This window comes from Eutrigla gurnardus (assembly GCF_963514095.1).
Source record: "Eutrigla gurnardus genome assembly, chromosome: 2".
In the NCBI taxonomy this organism is placed as follows: Eukaryota; Metazoa; Chordata; class Actinopteri; order Perciformes; family Triglidae; genus Eutrigla; species Eutrigla gurnardus.
In genome coordinates, this window is record NC_139916.1 from 27,853,269 (window position 1) to 27,867,615 (window position 14,347).

The following is a 14,347-nucleotide window of genomic DNA, read 5'->3' on the forward strand; positions in this document are numbered from 1 at the left end:
CATGCTGAACCGGTATATCGTGCCACCTTACTGTTAGTGTCTGCTCCACAGAATGCTGGTTTATTTCTGCTGGTTGTGTGTTTTCATGGACAGGGAGAGGAGACCTGCTCCAGCACGGATACGTCAGACAAACCTGACAGCACCGGTCCAGGTGAGACTTAATCAGTAGCATCTCAAAGGGAATTTAACCTTTTAGTTTCTCCTGTAATGACTAAGACATCCATTAGGCACTGATGTGATTTCTCTCCACCTTCGCTCAGTTAAAGAGGTTCTTTCCCTCGACGGTTCATCTCTAAAGTTAAGTCTTCATTTCACCGCTGAAATGACTTCTGATAGTTTAATTGTCTCAATGAATTAACAGACATCTAATTGCTATGTCACTCTGGATATTGTGATAGAACTCCGCCCACACTTGTTGCACGTTGTTCTGGTGTGAATGAGGGAATGTGAAATCACCTGTAATCTCTGAGCCTCCAGTCATACAGGATCATGATGGAGAAGGTAGCGCCTCCCCACGACTCCACAGGTCGCAGGTCAGGTCAAAATGTGGATCAACATTCCCGTCATTTCCTCCACAGACTCTCAGATGTCAGGTGACTTGTGCGCCCAGGATGCAACGCTGGTCACCACGACGTCGACAGCAGGAACTGGGACCGGCGTGGCATCACTCCACGTTGTTCAAGCCCGGCCCCTCTGGCCCACCGGCCCCGCCCTCACAGCCCGTCTACGCCGCCTGATCACCGCCTACCAACGCTTCACGCTGCGCCGCGAGCCGCTGCTCAGGCACGACTTCCTGCTTCACGACGGCCTCGCTGGCATGGGGATGGGAGGAGCCGGAGCTGCTCACAGTCATCACGCTGGCGGGCCGTTGGCGTGGCAACTGGGCGAAGAGCTGCGCCGGTGCTCAGTGGTCGCCACAGAACCTGATCCTCTGTTCCTGGAGTGGCAGAGAAGGTAACGGACAGAAACCCCTCAAATCAGAAGATCAATATTAGGCTTTTATTTGATTGAACACTGAAAGTGTTGCTTAATCCATGGGTGCTAAATTAAAATAGTTAAAGTCAGCGTGAAATTCACTGAAAAACACCACCATGTTATGATGCGACTACTTCATAATGAAAGTCAGTTCAGTGCCTTCATGTGAAGCTGCAGCAGCAGGAAGTGTTTGGTTTGCATTAGCAGTAACTTAATGCAGAGTTGTTTCAGCTGTTCATACTGCAGATGTATACAACAATACGTTTACTGAGCGATGGAGACTCTTCACATATTTATTGAGATGAAAGACTCCGTTTCACACAGTTAAAAACCTACTTCAGATTCAGTTCTCGCTCTTCTTAAAAACACAGAGCTTTGATATACAAACCCGTCACACAGTTTACCAACAAACGTCTTGGAAACAATTTCAGATCAAAATGTTTGATATGTTGAACAAATACTAATATAGTGTGATAATATTGAACAGAATTATAGTTGTAATGCGTTCAAAGCAGGTTGTCTTGTTATGCATGTGTTTGTTTCAACTTAATATCTCGTTGATTTTAAGTACTGATGTAAAGGGAATGTGTGTCTGTGTCTGGAGGTTAATGGAGGGTTTCTCTTTGTGTCGCTTCTGAAACATTCCTGATGTAAATCTTTTAGAATTGTTCACAGATTTCATTAGTGATATTTGAAACGTTCTCTCTTTGTTTCAGGTGGACCCGTCGAGAACAAGCCGATTTTTACCGCACCGTGTCATCGTTTGGCGTTGTGTACGACCCGGAGAGGAAATCTTTCGACTGGTCCCAGTTCCGAGCGCTGGCCCGGCTGGAGAGGAAGACGGACGAGAGCCTGGAGAGATACTTCAACTCCTTCGTCAACATGTGTAGGACGGCCTGCAAGCTGCCTCCGAGGAAGGAAGAAGGTAGTGTGTGTGTGTGTGTGTGTGTGTGTGTGTGTGTGTGTGTGTGTGTGTGTGTGTGTGTGTGTGTGTGTGTGTGTGTGTGTGTGTGTGTGTGTGTGTGTGTGTGTGTGTGTGTGTGTGTGTGTGTGTGTGTGTGTGTGTGTGTGTGTGTTGACTCACCGTCCCTCTGGTGTCTTCCAGGTTTGGTGGATCCTGCTGTGCTCGTGGAGCCGCTGACAGAAGAAAGAGCAGCCCGGACTTTATATCGCATCGAGCTGCTGCGAAAGATCAGAGAGCAGGTAGATAACAAAACTTATTTATGACTAGCTTTAATGTTGCCTTTAAGTTGATCTCCAACACGAGAGAGCTGGGGATGAGTTCATGTCAGATGCACGAATGAGGTCCACGTAGTGTCTTTTGTAGCCGTAATGCTAAAAAGAGGTACGCTTGGAAGAGGTGGATTTGAGTATGGTACAGTTCATGCACGCTCACATGCACAGGTACGCAGTGTGGACATGACGTCGGCTTTAATCGATAGGCCGTCTCTCTCATTATCTCAGTGTTGAATTTGGATCTCCCCCTGCTATCGAGACGATTTATGACTAAATAACGTTGATGACTGTGTAGGACACAGCAGGATTCTGGGTCGGGCTTGGTGCCTCAGACTGCTGGTGTGAGCGGTACGGGGGTGGAACCAGACCAGTACTTTTATAATAAAATGCAGCTCCTGGTGTATCTGTATCTGCCATGATGAATGAAACCTCCTTAGTGTCCACATGGAGGTAAGCCCCGCCTCCTCTATGTGGTGGCTAGTGCGAGTGACACAAATGATCCCTAGGTCAAACCTATGCGAGTGAAGCTAATTTACACTATGCGTTTGGTGTGAACACGGTTAAAATCATGTTTTAACTGAACCAAAACATAAAGGGAATGAAAGCCAGGCTGAAACTGAACTTGACATTTGCAACTCGAACTCCCTCAGGTTCTCCGTCACCCGTTGTTGTCGGCCCGCCTCCAGCTATGCCGCCCCTCCCTCTACCTCCCGGTCTGGTGGGAGTCCGGTAAACACGACCGTGACCTCCTCATCGGGGCGGCGCGCCACGGCTTGAGCCGCACAGACTTCTACATCCTGAACGACCCCCAGCTGAGCTTCCTGGAAGCTCACAGGAACTACGTGAGGGGACACCCGTCTCATCTTCATCCTCAAAGTCATCACCACCCTCACCTGGTGACTCATCCTGGCATGTCCACGTCGTCCTCCTCATCCCATCCTCAGCTGCCTCATCCTCACTGCTGCCTGTATGACTCCCCTCAACCTCCTGAGTACCACCACCACCATCATCACCACCAGCATCACCCTGGGCCTCCATCAGCTCCTTCCTCCTCCTCTCACCTCCATCCTCTACCGCTGGATGCCCACAACTCTGCCTCACCAAGTCTGGGAATAGTGCCTGGGTCTCGGGGAGACTTCCTCGATTGTCCTCCTTTGGATGAAACCCTGGAGCTGGGTTCGCTGCAGCATGACGCCATGTCTGCAGACGCTCTGCACGGAGGGAAGGCTTCCAAAGACGCCCTCAACGGTTTCCCGTTCAACTCGGCTGCAGGAGGTCAAAGCATGCTCAACTCGTACGGGGTCGGAGGAACAGACTTCGATTCAAAACTAAGGAGTGACGTGCTTGTTGGTGAGCAGGGCTCCTCGGAGGAAACGGGGCTGATGGCGCCGTCGGTGGAGCTGGATCAGTTACAGGTACCATGATCTGTTTTCTCCTTTCTCCTTTACTCTGTTAAATGTCCAGAGAGCTCAACACTGCAAATGATAAAAAACTCAAATGATACAGTAAATCATCAATTTGATAACTCTGTGCAGCATTTAGAAAAAGCTCTGCAAAAAAGTCACAACACCATGGAAACTGTTTCCAAGGGGACAGTAACAAGTGATGCACGCAGCTGAATACACTCGTGTTGTTTGGGCATTATGACATTGTGCTGTGGTTGAAAATTTTGTGAATTGCAATAACTGTTTAGTTTGATCCTCTTTTTAGAGTTTCATTATTGAGTATAGGTCTATCTTGGTATTGCTGCTGTAACCCTGCACATGTCCTCACTGTGGGACAAATGTGAAGGATTATCTTAAATGTGGACAACCTGGCAAAAAATATGACTTTGTTATCAAGGTTGGAATTGAAATTAAAAAAGGAATATATGCTAGCAGTCACAGAAGTTAATCTGATAAATATTGAGTTAAGTGTTTGAATCTGTTTTCTTGAATTGCGGTGAATTGAGATCTCAGAGCCACCGTAGAAATCAATGCAAAATCCGTGTTTCATCCACCACCGTTGTCCCTGCAGGCTCCCTGGGACGGTACAGACCACTCCAGTCCAGCTCATCACATGTTCAATGAGTCCGATCCAATCCTGGGTCCTCCCACTTTGGAGGCCGGCTTTCTGGAGGAGGAGGATGAGGAGGCGCAGCGGGGAGACAGAGGAGGGGAGGAAGGTGGAACTCTGGAGGAGTGTCTGGGCCTCCCACCCTCGTCCTCTCCCTCTCACCCCTCTGCAGGGGATCCTGTGGAGCCGCTGTCCTCCAGCTACATGCTCTTCAAGGTTGGTAGTGCAGATTAAATTATTTACAATCTGAAAAACATTTTTTTTTTCAGTGGAGCAGGAAAAAGTAAAGTTCTGTTAATTCAGTTTTTACATTCAAACCTTCTATCAAGGTTTTAATGGTAAAGCATCCTTATGCATAAGTGTACGTGGTACCAGAGCACCCTAGGCCGAAGAACGCCTCGGGATCCCCCAGTCAGAGTTGGCTGATGTGGCCCGGGAAAGGGAAGTTTGGGTTCCCCTGCTGAAGCTGTTGCTGAAGATGCTAGATGTTAGATGCTAGAACTTACTCTCATACAGATAGTACTTTGAAGTAGCTTAAACTGCACATGGTTATAATTGAGAAAATACGAATATGTTTTGTATACAATTCCAAATTGGTTGGATATCTTTTATTCAGATTTTAAATATTTAAAATTATCTAACAAATCCTCAATTTGAATAAAGTGATTAATTTTCTTTTTTATTAAATCAACTTTCTTTTTTGACCGCAGGTCAAATTTAGTTTTTCAAAGGCTGAATGCCAACAATTATGAATTGGAGCAGAACATTTTGTTGGATAAAGGTCCTGTGAATTTTGGAAATTATTACGTCTGTCTTTTTTCAATAAATGTTGTGTCTTTGATTTTACGCTGGAGTTATTTGATATATTTGGATCACAGAAACAATCCTACCCTGCCACCACTGAAATCTGATTCTACTCTCTATCTGACATTGAAATACCCGTTTTTAACACAATAAATTGTTGTTTTATATCTTGACATGTTGAGACCTTCTGTCCTCTTGTAGTAACTCTAATTACAGTATATTCATCTTTCGTAGTATTTTATCTCGTATTGCCTAGTAAACATTTAGATGATCATCACAATAGGACTTTTGGCTGCAGCTGATCTCATTTTGACTCTTTCCTGTGTTCAGGACATCGGTGTGAGCGAGGAGCCCAGCGCTGATCAGACCGACCTGTCGGCAAGCCCCCCTCCTCCCTATGTCCCCCCTCCTCCTCTCTCTCTGTCTGTCATCACTGCCCACGAGCCGCAAGATAGGCTGGGCCACTCTGATGTCACTGAGAGCCTGGCCAATCCTGTGGAGGAAGGAGATGGCCAGGAAGGAGGTGCCGGGTTCCAGTTTGACGACAAGGTGGAGGAAGTGGAAGACTTATCGAGGGGAGCGATGGAGCGTGCGAACATGGAAGAATCAGAAAATCAAAGGATGGGAAGAGGAGAGTGTGACGAAGACCAAGGTATGTCAAAACTACCTGTAGTGTTTACAATGTCTCCCAGAATGCATTGCTTTTACAGGAGTGCTCACTGGAAAAACTGTGGTTCTTAAAATGTTGGTAAAGTATAGTTATCGTATGAGAATCATAAAAATGAAACTATTTTCAATTTATTAACAATCCAAATTGTCAAAGTTGAATGATAAATATTCTGTGATCAGGATAAAAAAAAAGTTAATTACAACCTTGAAGATATGTTTCCTTCTCTTTGGCAGCAGCACCTATGGTGATAAGCAGTAACTATAGGTGTGTTATTGGATCTCACATCCCAGAGATGTCAGGATTATTAAAAGTTGTTACTTGAAGCAAGCTCTTTAAATACCTCAAAGTCTGAACTTTTAGGATCTGAAATGTCCAACTTGGGTGACCCAGTAACATGGTTTAAAAAACACTGGTCCTGATTAGGCATGAACCTCCGGTTCTTGGAGGTGAAACGTTAAACTTGCACTCTCTCTACTAGGGTTATCAAAATAAATTGATACTCAGATAATCTAATCTAAACTAAACATTGGATTAAATACTAATTTGCAGAAGTATAAATACCAAAAAAGGATCAGTCCTGGCCATCCAACTTTAATAAACGGTGTTAAATTAATGGGATACCACAATTATTTGTGTCTGAAAAGTTCCCGGATTGAAGCTGAGAAAAGTCAACCAGCAGGCTGACCTACCAGCTCCATTTGATCAGCTACGATAATATGTTGCCAAGTCACCAGAAACACAGAACATAAACAAGACTCTAGCTGGATATATTAGCATGGACTTATTCACAAACTGGATCCAAAATTTAACCTTCCTTCATGGAATCATTTTATGTACACAGAAATCCCTGAGCTGTACACAATAAAACACAATAAAACAACCAACCAGGGATTCTTAAAATAGTTGCCATATATATATACCCTAATATATACCCTACAGTTATGTTAGTGTTTTTTCCATCAACATCTTGTATACAGACTATGGTCCTGATCCTGAATATGAAATGAATCCAAAGAATTTGGAAGATTGTTTAATCATGGCTTTTATTTAAATTTGCTGTCCACATAATTGTATTAATATCTGTGGTTTATCCTCACAGGCGCAGATCAGAGTTTGGGAGTCTTGAATCAACCCATGGAAGTAACACAGATGGACGGGATAGTGTCAGAGCCCAGCCTTGGTGAACAGGATGAAGACCTTCAGGAGAGCTTTGACAAATCAGACCATAAAGAGGAGTTACGGCAAGGCGTGGACCCCTATCTTGGAAAGCTGGAACAAGGTGGCCTTGCGTGTCCCGAGTCTATTGAAGCGCCTGGAGATGAAGTGGATGGTTTGATCCTGTATCAGGCGGTGGAGGAAGAGACACTCGGAAACTCTCTTGACTCTGAAACATTGATGGGGGACACAACTGGAGAGGACGGTGCAGTGGAGAGGACAGATTTGGCAGATCAGGTGGATGAGATCTCAGAAGGACAGATGGATTGTCTCATGGATGTTCCAGTGGTTCAACCCTGTGATGAAACTGCAGTGAAACTAGACGTTAAACCCAATGAGATGGTGCTGCAGAGCATTTACTCTGAATACACACAACCCTCCTGCCCTACTACTTCGATCTCACCTGCTAGAGTAGCATCAAAGTCCAAGAGCGATGACAGAGCTAGACTCAAAACTGAAGTGCCCATGGATCAGGAAAACTATGAAGGTCCAGTTGAAGATCTGAACCTGCCAGATGGCAGCAGAGAACACAAGAATAGAGTCTTGACATTCTCCCTAGATCAGGACAACAAAGACGATCTGCTTGTGGAAGATGAAATCAAGTCTCTACCTGTCAACAGTATTGACACACTTAATTTTTCTCTGTTACCAGACAGAGGTGGGGAAAAGACGCTGCCAGTCAAGGTCGAGGACACAAAGACAGAGACTGCTGTGGATGTCTGTCCCGACAGCTCTGAGTTCCAACATGGAAAATTTGTTTCCTACCGCGTCAAGTCAGAAAACCTGGTGACCAAAGCTGAGCAGTTAGACTATCCTGTCAAACCAGAAACTCTGGAGGCCAAACCTGAAGATCTAAGTGCACCCATGAAGTCTGAGAGCTTAGACCGTAAACCAGTTGGCCTCCAGTTTGCAGCCTACTCGGATGGCACCGAAATCAAACCTGAAGCAAAACCAGCTATCAGGTTTGTTACATATCCAGATGTAGCTAAGCTTAAGACTGAGACAGAGACAGAGGATTTAAAGTTGACTGCCTTTCCTGATACATCTGACATCAAGCCTGAAGCCAAGCCAGATGGTCTGGAGTTCACAGTCTACCCGGACTGCTCTCAGGTCAAACCTGAGGCCAAGCCGGAGGACCTTGAGTTCACAGCATTACCTGAGATTAAAGCTGAGACCAAGCAGGAGCTTCTGGAGGCTGACAGCACAGTCCTGACCCCGAAACTGGAGCAGGTAGAAGGGCTGGTGGACCCCTCAGAGAGTCTGGTTGGGAAAGGCCAGGTGAAGGAGGAGAGGCCAGCTACACCAGGTGAGAACTGTTTTAAAAGGGTGATGTACATTAGAGCTCCAGAAAACTATTATCTAATTTATATCTAGTTATTTGTCTGTTGTTTAATCTACTAGAGCAGCGTCAGCAGTCAGAACGTGCTTGCTCGAAAAGGTACATTTACATTTAGGTCATTTAGCAGACACTTTTGTCCAAAGCAACTTACAATAAGTACATTTGTCAAAAGAAGGAAACAAGGAAACCACAACGTATCATTGCTGATAAAGTAAGAGCTAAAAATAGAACAAGTGTTAGGTCCTCATCTGAGTAAACTAGTAGTTCAAGAGCAACAGTGCTACGTTCAGAGTGCTATAGGTAAGGGTTTTTCTTCTTATTATTTTTTTTGGGGGGGGGGGGGGGGGGGGGGGGTGTTAGTGGGTCATGCTAGTCGAGGTGAAGTCTGAACAGGTGAGTCTTGAGCCTTTTTCGGAAAATAGCAAATGACTCAGCTGTCCTGACATTAGTCGGGAGTTCGTTCCACCACTGAGGCGCCAGAACAGAGAAGAGTCTGGACTTTGCTGAGCGACATTTGTTTGATTTCAGCGATGGTGGTACCAGCCGGCCAGCTGAAGTAGAGGAGCGAAGTGCTCGCTTCGGGGCATGAGGTTTGACCAGTGTTTGAAGGTAGATGGGTGCCGTTCCATTGATGGCCCTGAAGGCCAGTGTCATCGTCTTGAATTGGATGCGTGCTGCAACAGGGAGCCAGTGGAGGTCACGGAGGAGGGGGGTCACATGGGAGAATTTGGGTAGATTGAAGATAAGGCGTGCTGCAGCGTTCTGGATACGCTGCAATGGTTTAATCGCAGAGGCCGGGAGTCCGGCCAGGAGAGAGTTGCAGTAGTCAAGGCGGGAGATGACCAGTGCTTGGACCAAGAGTTGCGTTGCATCCTTTGTGAGGAAGCTCCGAATCCTGCAGATGTTGTAGAGGGCAAATCTGCAGGATCGGGCCACAGCAGTGATGTTGGGGGTGCAGGATAGTTGGTCATCGAGGATTACACCCAGGTTCCTCGCAGTTGACGACGGCAATACTGTGATGCCCTCGACAGTGACCGACAGGTCCATGCGAGGGCAGTCTTTCCCTGGGATGAAGAGGAGTTTGGTTTTATTCAGGTTAAGCTTGAGGTGATGTGCAGTTGTCCAGACAGAGATGTCAGCCAGACAGTCCGAGATGCGAGTTGCAATGTGAGTGTCAGAGGACGGGGGAAAAGAGAGGAACAGCTGGGTGTCATCTGCGTAGCAATGGTAGGAGAATCCATGCGATGTGATAACAGAACCTAGTGATCTGGTGTATAGTGAGAACAGAAGCGGTCCTAATACTGAGCCTTGAGGGACACCCGTGTCCAGAGAACAGGGTTTGGACATAGAGCCATTCCATGTGACCTGAAAGGTGCGATTTGTCAGGTATGATGTAAACCAGGTGAGAGCAGAGTCAGTTATGCCAAGTTCAGCCAGAGTGGACAGGAGGATTTGGTGGTTGACTGTGTCGAATGCAGCAGATAGGTCGAGGAGAACGAGAACGGAGGAGTGGGACGAGGCTCTGGCGTCTCGCAGGGACTCGGTCACTGTGAGGAGGGCCGTCTCAGTGGAGTGAGCAGTCCTGAATCCTGATTGATTAGGGTCTAGGAGGTTGTTCAGCGAGAGATAGGATGACAGTTGGTTGTAGGCGGCACGTTCCAAGGTTTTAGAGAGGAATGAAAGAAGAGATACAGGTCTGTAGCTTTGGATGTCAGTAGCGTCTAGGGTGGGTTTTTTAAGGAGAGGCTTCACGGTAGCTGTCTTAAAATCCGCTGGAATGACACCTGAGGTGAGGGAGGAGTTGATCAGGGTGGTGAGGAATGGCAAGATGTCGTGTGAGATGTCCTGGAGAAGAGAGGAGGGAATCGGGTCGAGGGAGCAGGTGGTGGCACGGTTAGATTTAGCAAGTGCGTGAACATCTTCAGAGGTGAGGGGGGTAAAGCTGGTAAGACCATCAGAGTCGAGAGTTGGGGGAGATGTCTTCTGGGAGGGAATAGGCGTAAATGAGGAGCTGATGTCATTTACTTTCTTGGTAAAGTAAGTTGCAAAGTTATCGGCAGTAAGGAAGGAAGGGGGGGGGGGGGTAGGAGGGGTGAGGAGGGAGGAGAACACGGAGAAGAGTTTCCTGGGGTTGGAGGCAGAAGAGTTGATCTTTGCCAGGTAGAAGGCAGATTTAGCTGCCGAAACAGTTGAGGTGAAGTCAGAGAGGAGGTGGTGGTAGTGAGTAAGGTCCTCGTGCTGGCCCGATTTCTTCCATTTTCTCTCTGATGCTCGCAACAATGATCTGTTGGTTCGCAGAGGTTCAGACAGCCAGGGAGGGGGGGGAGATGATCGCGCAGGTCGTGAGATTGGGGGACAGAGAGTGTCCAAAGAAGAGGAGAGTGAGGACATCAGGATGGAGGAGGCTTCCTCAGTAGGCATTAAGGAGAACTGTTCTGAGGATGGTAGCGAGGAGATAACAGTTGACGGGTACCTGTTCAGAATTTACCCATTCAGGAAGTACCTCTTCAGAATGTGTCTGTTTTGAATGTACCTATTAAGAACTTGCCCTGAAGGTTCCCCTTCAGAACTGGTTCAGAAGGTACCTTCTGAAAGTGTGCAAAGGGCCACAGGTCGGACTTGAACCCTGCTGCAGTAAGGACTCAGCCTACATGGGGCGCCAACTCTACCTAGCTATCTGAGCGCCCCAGAACCACCTCTTTAGGACATGTTCAGAACTTGTCTGTTTGGAACTTACTTTTAGTTTAGAAAGTTTAGAATGTCCCTATTCTGATCATATCCATTCAGAATGTGTCTAGAATGTACCAGTTCATAAGCTACAGTACAGAAGGTACCAGTTCAGAACATGTTCAGAAGTTGCCCATTCCGAATGTGTTCAGTACATGTTCAGGACGTATGTGTTCATAGTGTACCTGTTCAGTCCGTTTTTGTTCAGAGCATCTTCAGAAGGAACACATTCACAAGGTACCGGTTCAGAACGTACTCGTTCAGTACATGCCTGTCGAGAATGTGTCTGCTCACAACATGTTCAGGACGTACTTGTTCAGAACGTTTGATGTCAAGTTCAGTTTGCCAAATATACCAGCATGTCCTACTGCAGGGCTATTCAATTGGCGGCCCCTGGGCCGGATCTGGCCGGCAAAGGAATATCTACTGTCCCTTTTAGAGCTGCCCTCTCTCATCTCCACGCAGCAGTGTAGACTTGCTCCGCAAGACTCGTGGCCACAACAATCCTCACCGCGTGCCCCCGCTACGTTCTTCTTCATGTACTTTACGTTGTTCTGATGACCGTCTGCCTCGTTGAACCACCACAATGTCGCTTTCTACTTTGAAAACACGGAAAGTTGACACTGTATTTTGATAAGCTGTTGCACTCTTCAGACTCGTCATTTTTATTATAAAAGTACTGGTCCGGTTCAACTCACACCAGTACTTTTATAATAAAAATGATGCTGTGTGGCTAAAATCCACTGTGCTCGCGCTGCCTGCTCGCGCAGATCCGCTCGTGCTCACATGCGCTGATGCAGGTCGAGTGTTGACTATAAATATATGCAGAGATGGCGCTCCTTCAAAACAACATCAAGCCATGCGTGTGAAGTATTAGGACCTGATGACGTATGTACAGTGTGAATGCAAAGCGGCGGAGACCCCTTGTTGGGGGCAATCATGCCGAGGCACGGTACGGCTCGAATGGCCGTGGTGTGAGTGCGCCTTTAGGCAACACTTGGAGGCAGCCTATGTTGATTAAATATGGTTTGTTTTGAGTTAACCTATTTTACCTGAATTTCTATGAACTATTAAGCTGTTGAGTAAACCTTTAACTTATATTTTACTTGATAAAATAAGACAATATATGCACTCATATGTCGATGTAGTGTTTTACAGTATCTGTAGCTGTTAATGTGATGCTCATCATTTTCAAGCCATATTTTTCATTCCATCAACCGGCCCTCATTCAAAACTAATTGAATAGCCCTGTCCTACTTCATCCCATTCATTCTGTAATATGCAAGCCAGCATACTTTTCTGGCTATTCTGACCCACAATTCTCTGCTCAGCAGATGATAGATCACATCAACTAAGAAAGCACAGACTGACGACAACTTATTGACATAAGCTGTATGTGAACAAAGCTCACTACTCATCGCTTTAGTCATTTTAAGCACACATGCCGCCCTTGACTGTAAACCACCGAGTAGTGTACTGTTGTTTGCATTATGTCTAAAAACGTGGTGCTTCTTGTGGCATGTCCTCCTCTCCTCAGTGGCTATGGTTGAAGGTTACGCTGGCAGTCCCAGGTTTGCAGCTCCTGTTTCCATGATTGAGATTCCTGACAGCCTCCAGGACTCCAGGGAGCCCACCATCGCTCAGCTGTTACAGGAGAAAGCTCTTTACTCCTTTTCTGAGTGGCCCAAGGTACTGTGCTGCCATCTGTGTCTCAAATGGCTATTTCTAGACGTAGTTTTACATGACGTGCAAATCTGCAGATGTTAAGCACTAAATGTGTAAGCAATAAAACTATAATAAATCATTATTTCTTTATTTTAAATGCCCCTTTTTCCATTCGTAGGATATATTTAAGAGTTATATTATTGTATTATTATTAGAGTGATGAAAATATAAATAATACAAATTCAAAATATGACAATACAAATATTTATTTAGAAATTGTTTTTATTATAATATTGTAATGATTCATAAATAATCTAATATTCACAGGTTCTTTACATGAAAAAAGATACATTCTGAATTAGGCTTGTTCATGCTGTTTTTGTAGAACATTGATAAACGTCCTCTCATGTTGTCAGAGTTAAAGAGGATAGGAACCCATTCACACTTCAGCCACTTTCATGCTATGAATAGAGTCCTATGCTGTCGTATGGCTCCCTGCAGGACCGGGTCATCATCAACCGCCTGGACAGCATCTGCCACGCCATCCTGAAGGGGAAGTGGCCTTCGTCAAGTGAGCAGTATGACTCGCCCGGCTCCGTGGTTGCAAACTCCTGCCTGGCCAACAGTTTAGCCCAGCACCACCACCAGCACCGAGCCAGCTTCCTCACCACCACGGCCTCCAGCTCTGTTCCCAGCCAGCCCCGGGTCCAGCAGACGGGTGCTGGGCCAGGGTTCTCCATCCCTCCCCCTCTCACAAGACTACCTAAGGTGAGAGCCACCAAATGTAGGACTGAAATTCCCTGTGTTGTACATATCTATGCATTTGTCATCTGTATATGTATCTCCACTATCTCATGCCATGGTTCATCCAGTGGTGTCCAGCTAATCAATAGTGCTAGACAGACACAAATTTAGAAGAAGTTTTACATAAAAACTTATGTATGCTTCATCCACTTGGTGTAACCTTTCCTTATGAGTTTTATTGGTACAGTATAGAATGTGTAAGACTAGAAAAGGTATCGACAAACGGTGCCAAATGTCGGTGCTTTACGGTCCGTTGCCTGAGAAAGCAAGACAAACATTCACCAGCAAGCAACATCAGAGTTTGGTGTGGCGGTAGCTGGTTGGTTAACAACGTACTAACACATCTGTACCTCTAGAGTCATTTATAGAAACATGGTCGTTCTACTAGGATATGAGGTTTTCGTTAATTTAAAAAATGATCCTTGTCTTATCGGTATTGAATTCAAGGTATCGCAATCTGTATCGGAATCGAACATTTTCAAACAACACCAAACCCTAATAATGTCATGTTGCCCTTAAGTCAGAACAGAAAACACGTGACCAGGTTGATCAGGCAGCGCTGGACATCTCTCATTCACACCATTGCTCCGTTGCTTCTCTGTAAAGTTCCTGTCTCTGTAATGTGTTCTGTATTTATACTATACATGTTGATATCAGACTTGGGCAGGTAGACACGTAAGTGATTTCATTCACTAGCACTCAACTAAAGAAACTAAAGGATAGACATTTAAGGATAGGAAAACACTGTTCATTTATACCCAGTTTAAGGTCTGTACAGTGTGTTTCATCCAAAACGTTACACACTGTCGGGACTAGCTGCTTCCGCCACCTGACTCCAGATCAGCTCATAGCTCAAT

At 45.9% G+C, this 14,347-nt stretch overlaps 1 protein-coding gene across 6 annotated transcripts in view; it reads left to right on the plus strand.

The window, feature by feature from the left end:
* chd6 (chromodomain helicase DNA binding protein 6) overlaps window positions 1-14,347 on the plus strand; it is a 98,681-nt gene that overhangs the window by 77,592 nt on the left and 6,742 nt on the right. For 4 of the 6 annotated variants that reach the window (XM_084025123.1, XM_084025124.1, XM_084025125.1 and 1 more), the window contains exons 31-40: window positions 94-151; window positions 579-954; window positions 1,692-1,900; window positions 2,081-2,178; window positions 2,862-3,626; window positions 4,228-4,482; window positions 5,401-5,722; window positions 6,840-8,261; window positions 12,559-12,710; window positions 13,158-13,454. In XM_084025123.1, the coding sequence (XP_083881249.1) occupies window positions 94-151; window positions 579-954; window positions 1,692-1,900; window positions 2,081-2,178; window positions 2,862-3,626; window positions 4,228-4,482; window positions 5,401-5,722; window positions 6,840-8,261; window positions 12,559-12,710; window positions 13,158-13,454 (3,954 nt within the window). The remainder of the gene's footprint in view (window positions 1-93; window positions 152-578; window positions 955-1,691; window positions 1,901-2,080; window positions 2,179-2,861; window positions 3,627-4,227; window positions 4,483-5,400; window positions 5,723-6,839; window positions 8,262-12,558; window positions 12,711-13,157; window positions 13,455-14,347) is intronic. The other 2 variants (XM_084025127.1, XM_084025126.1) reach the window with 1 other exon arrangement.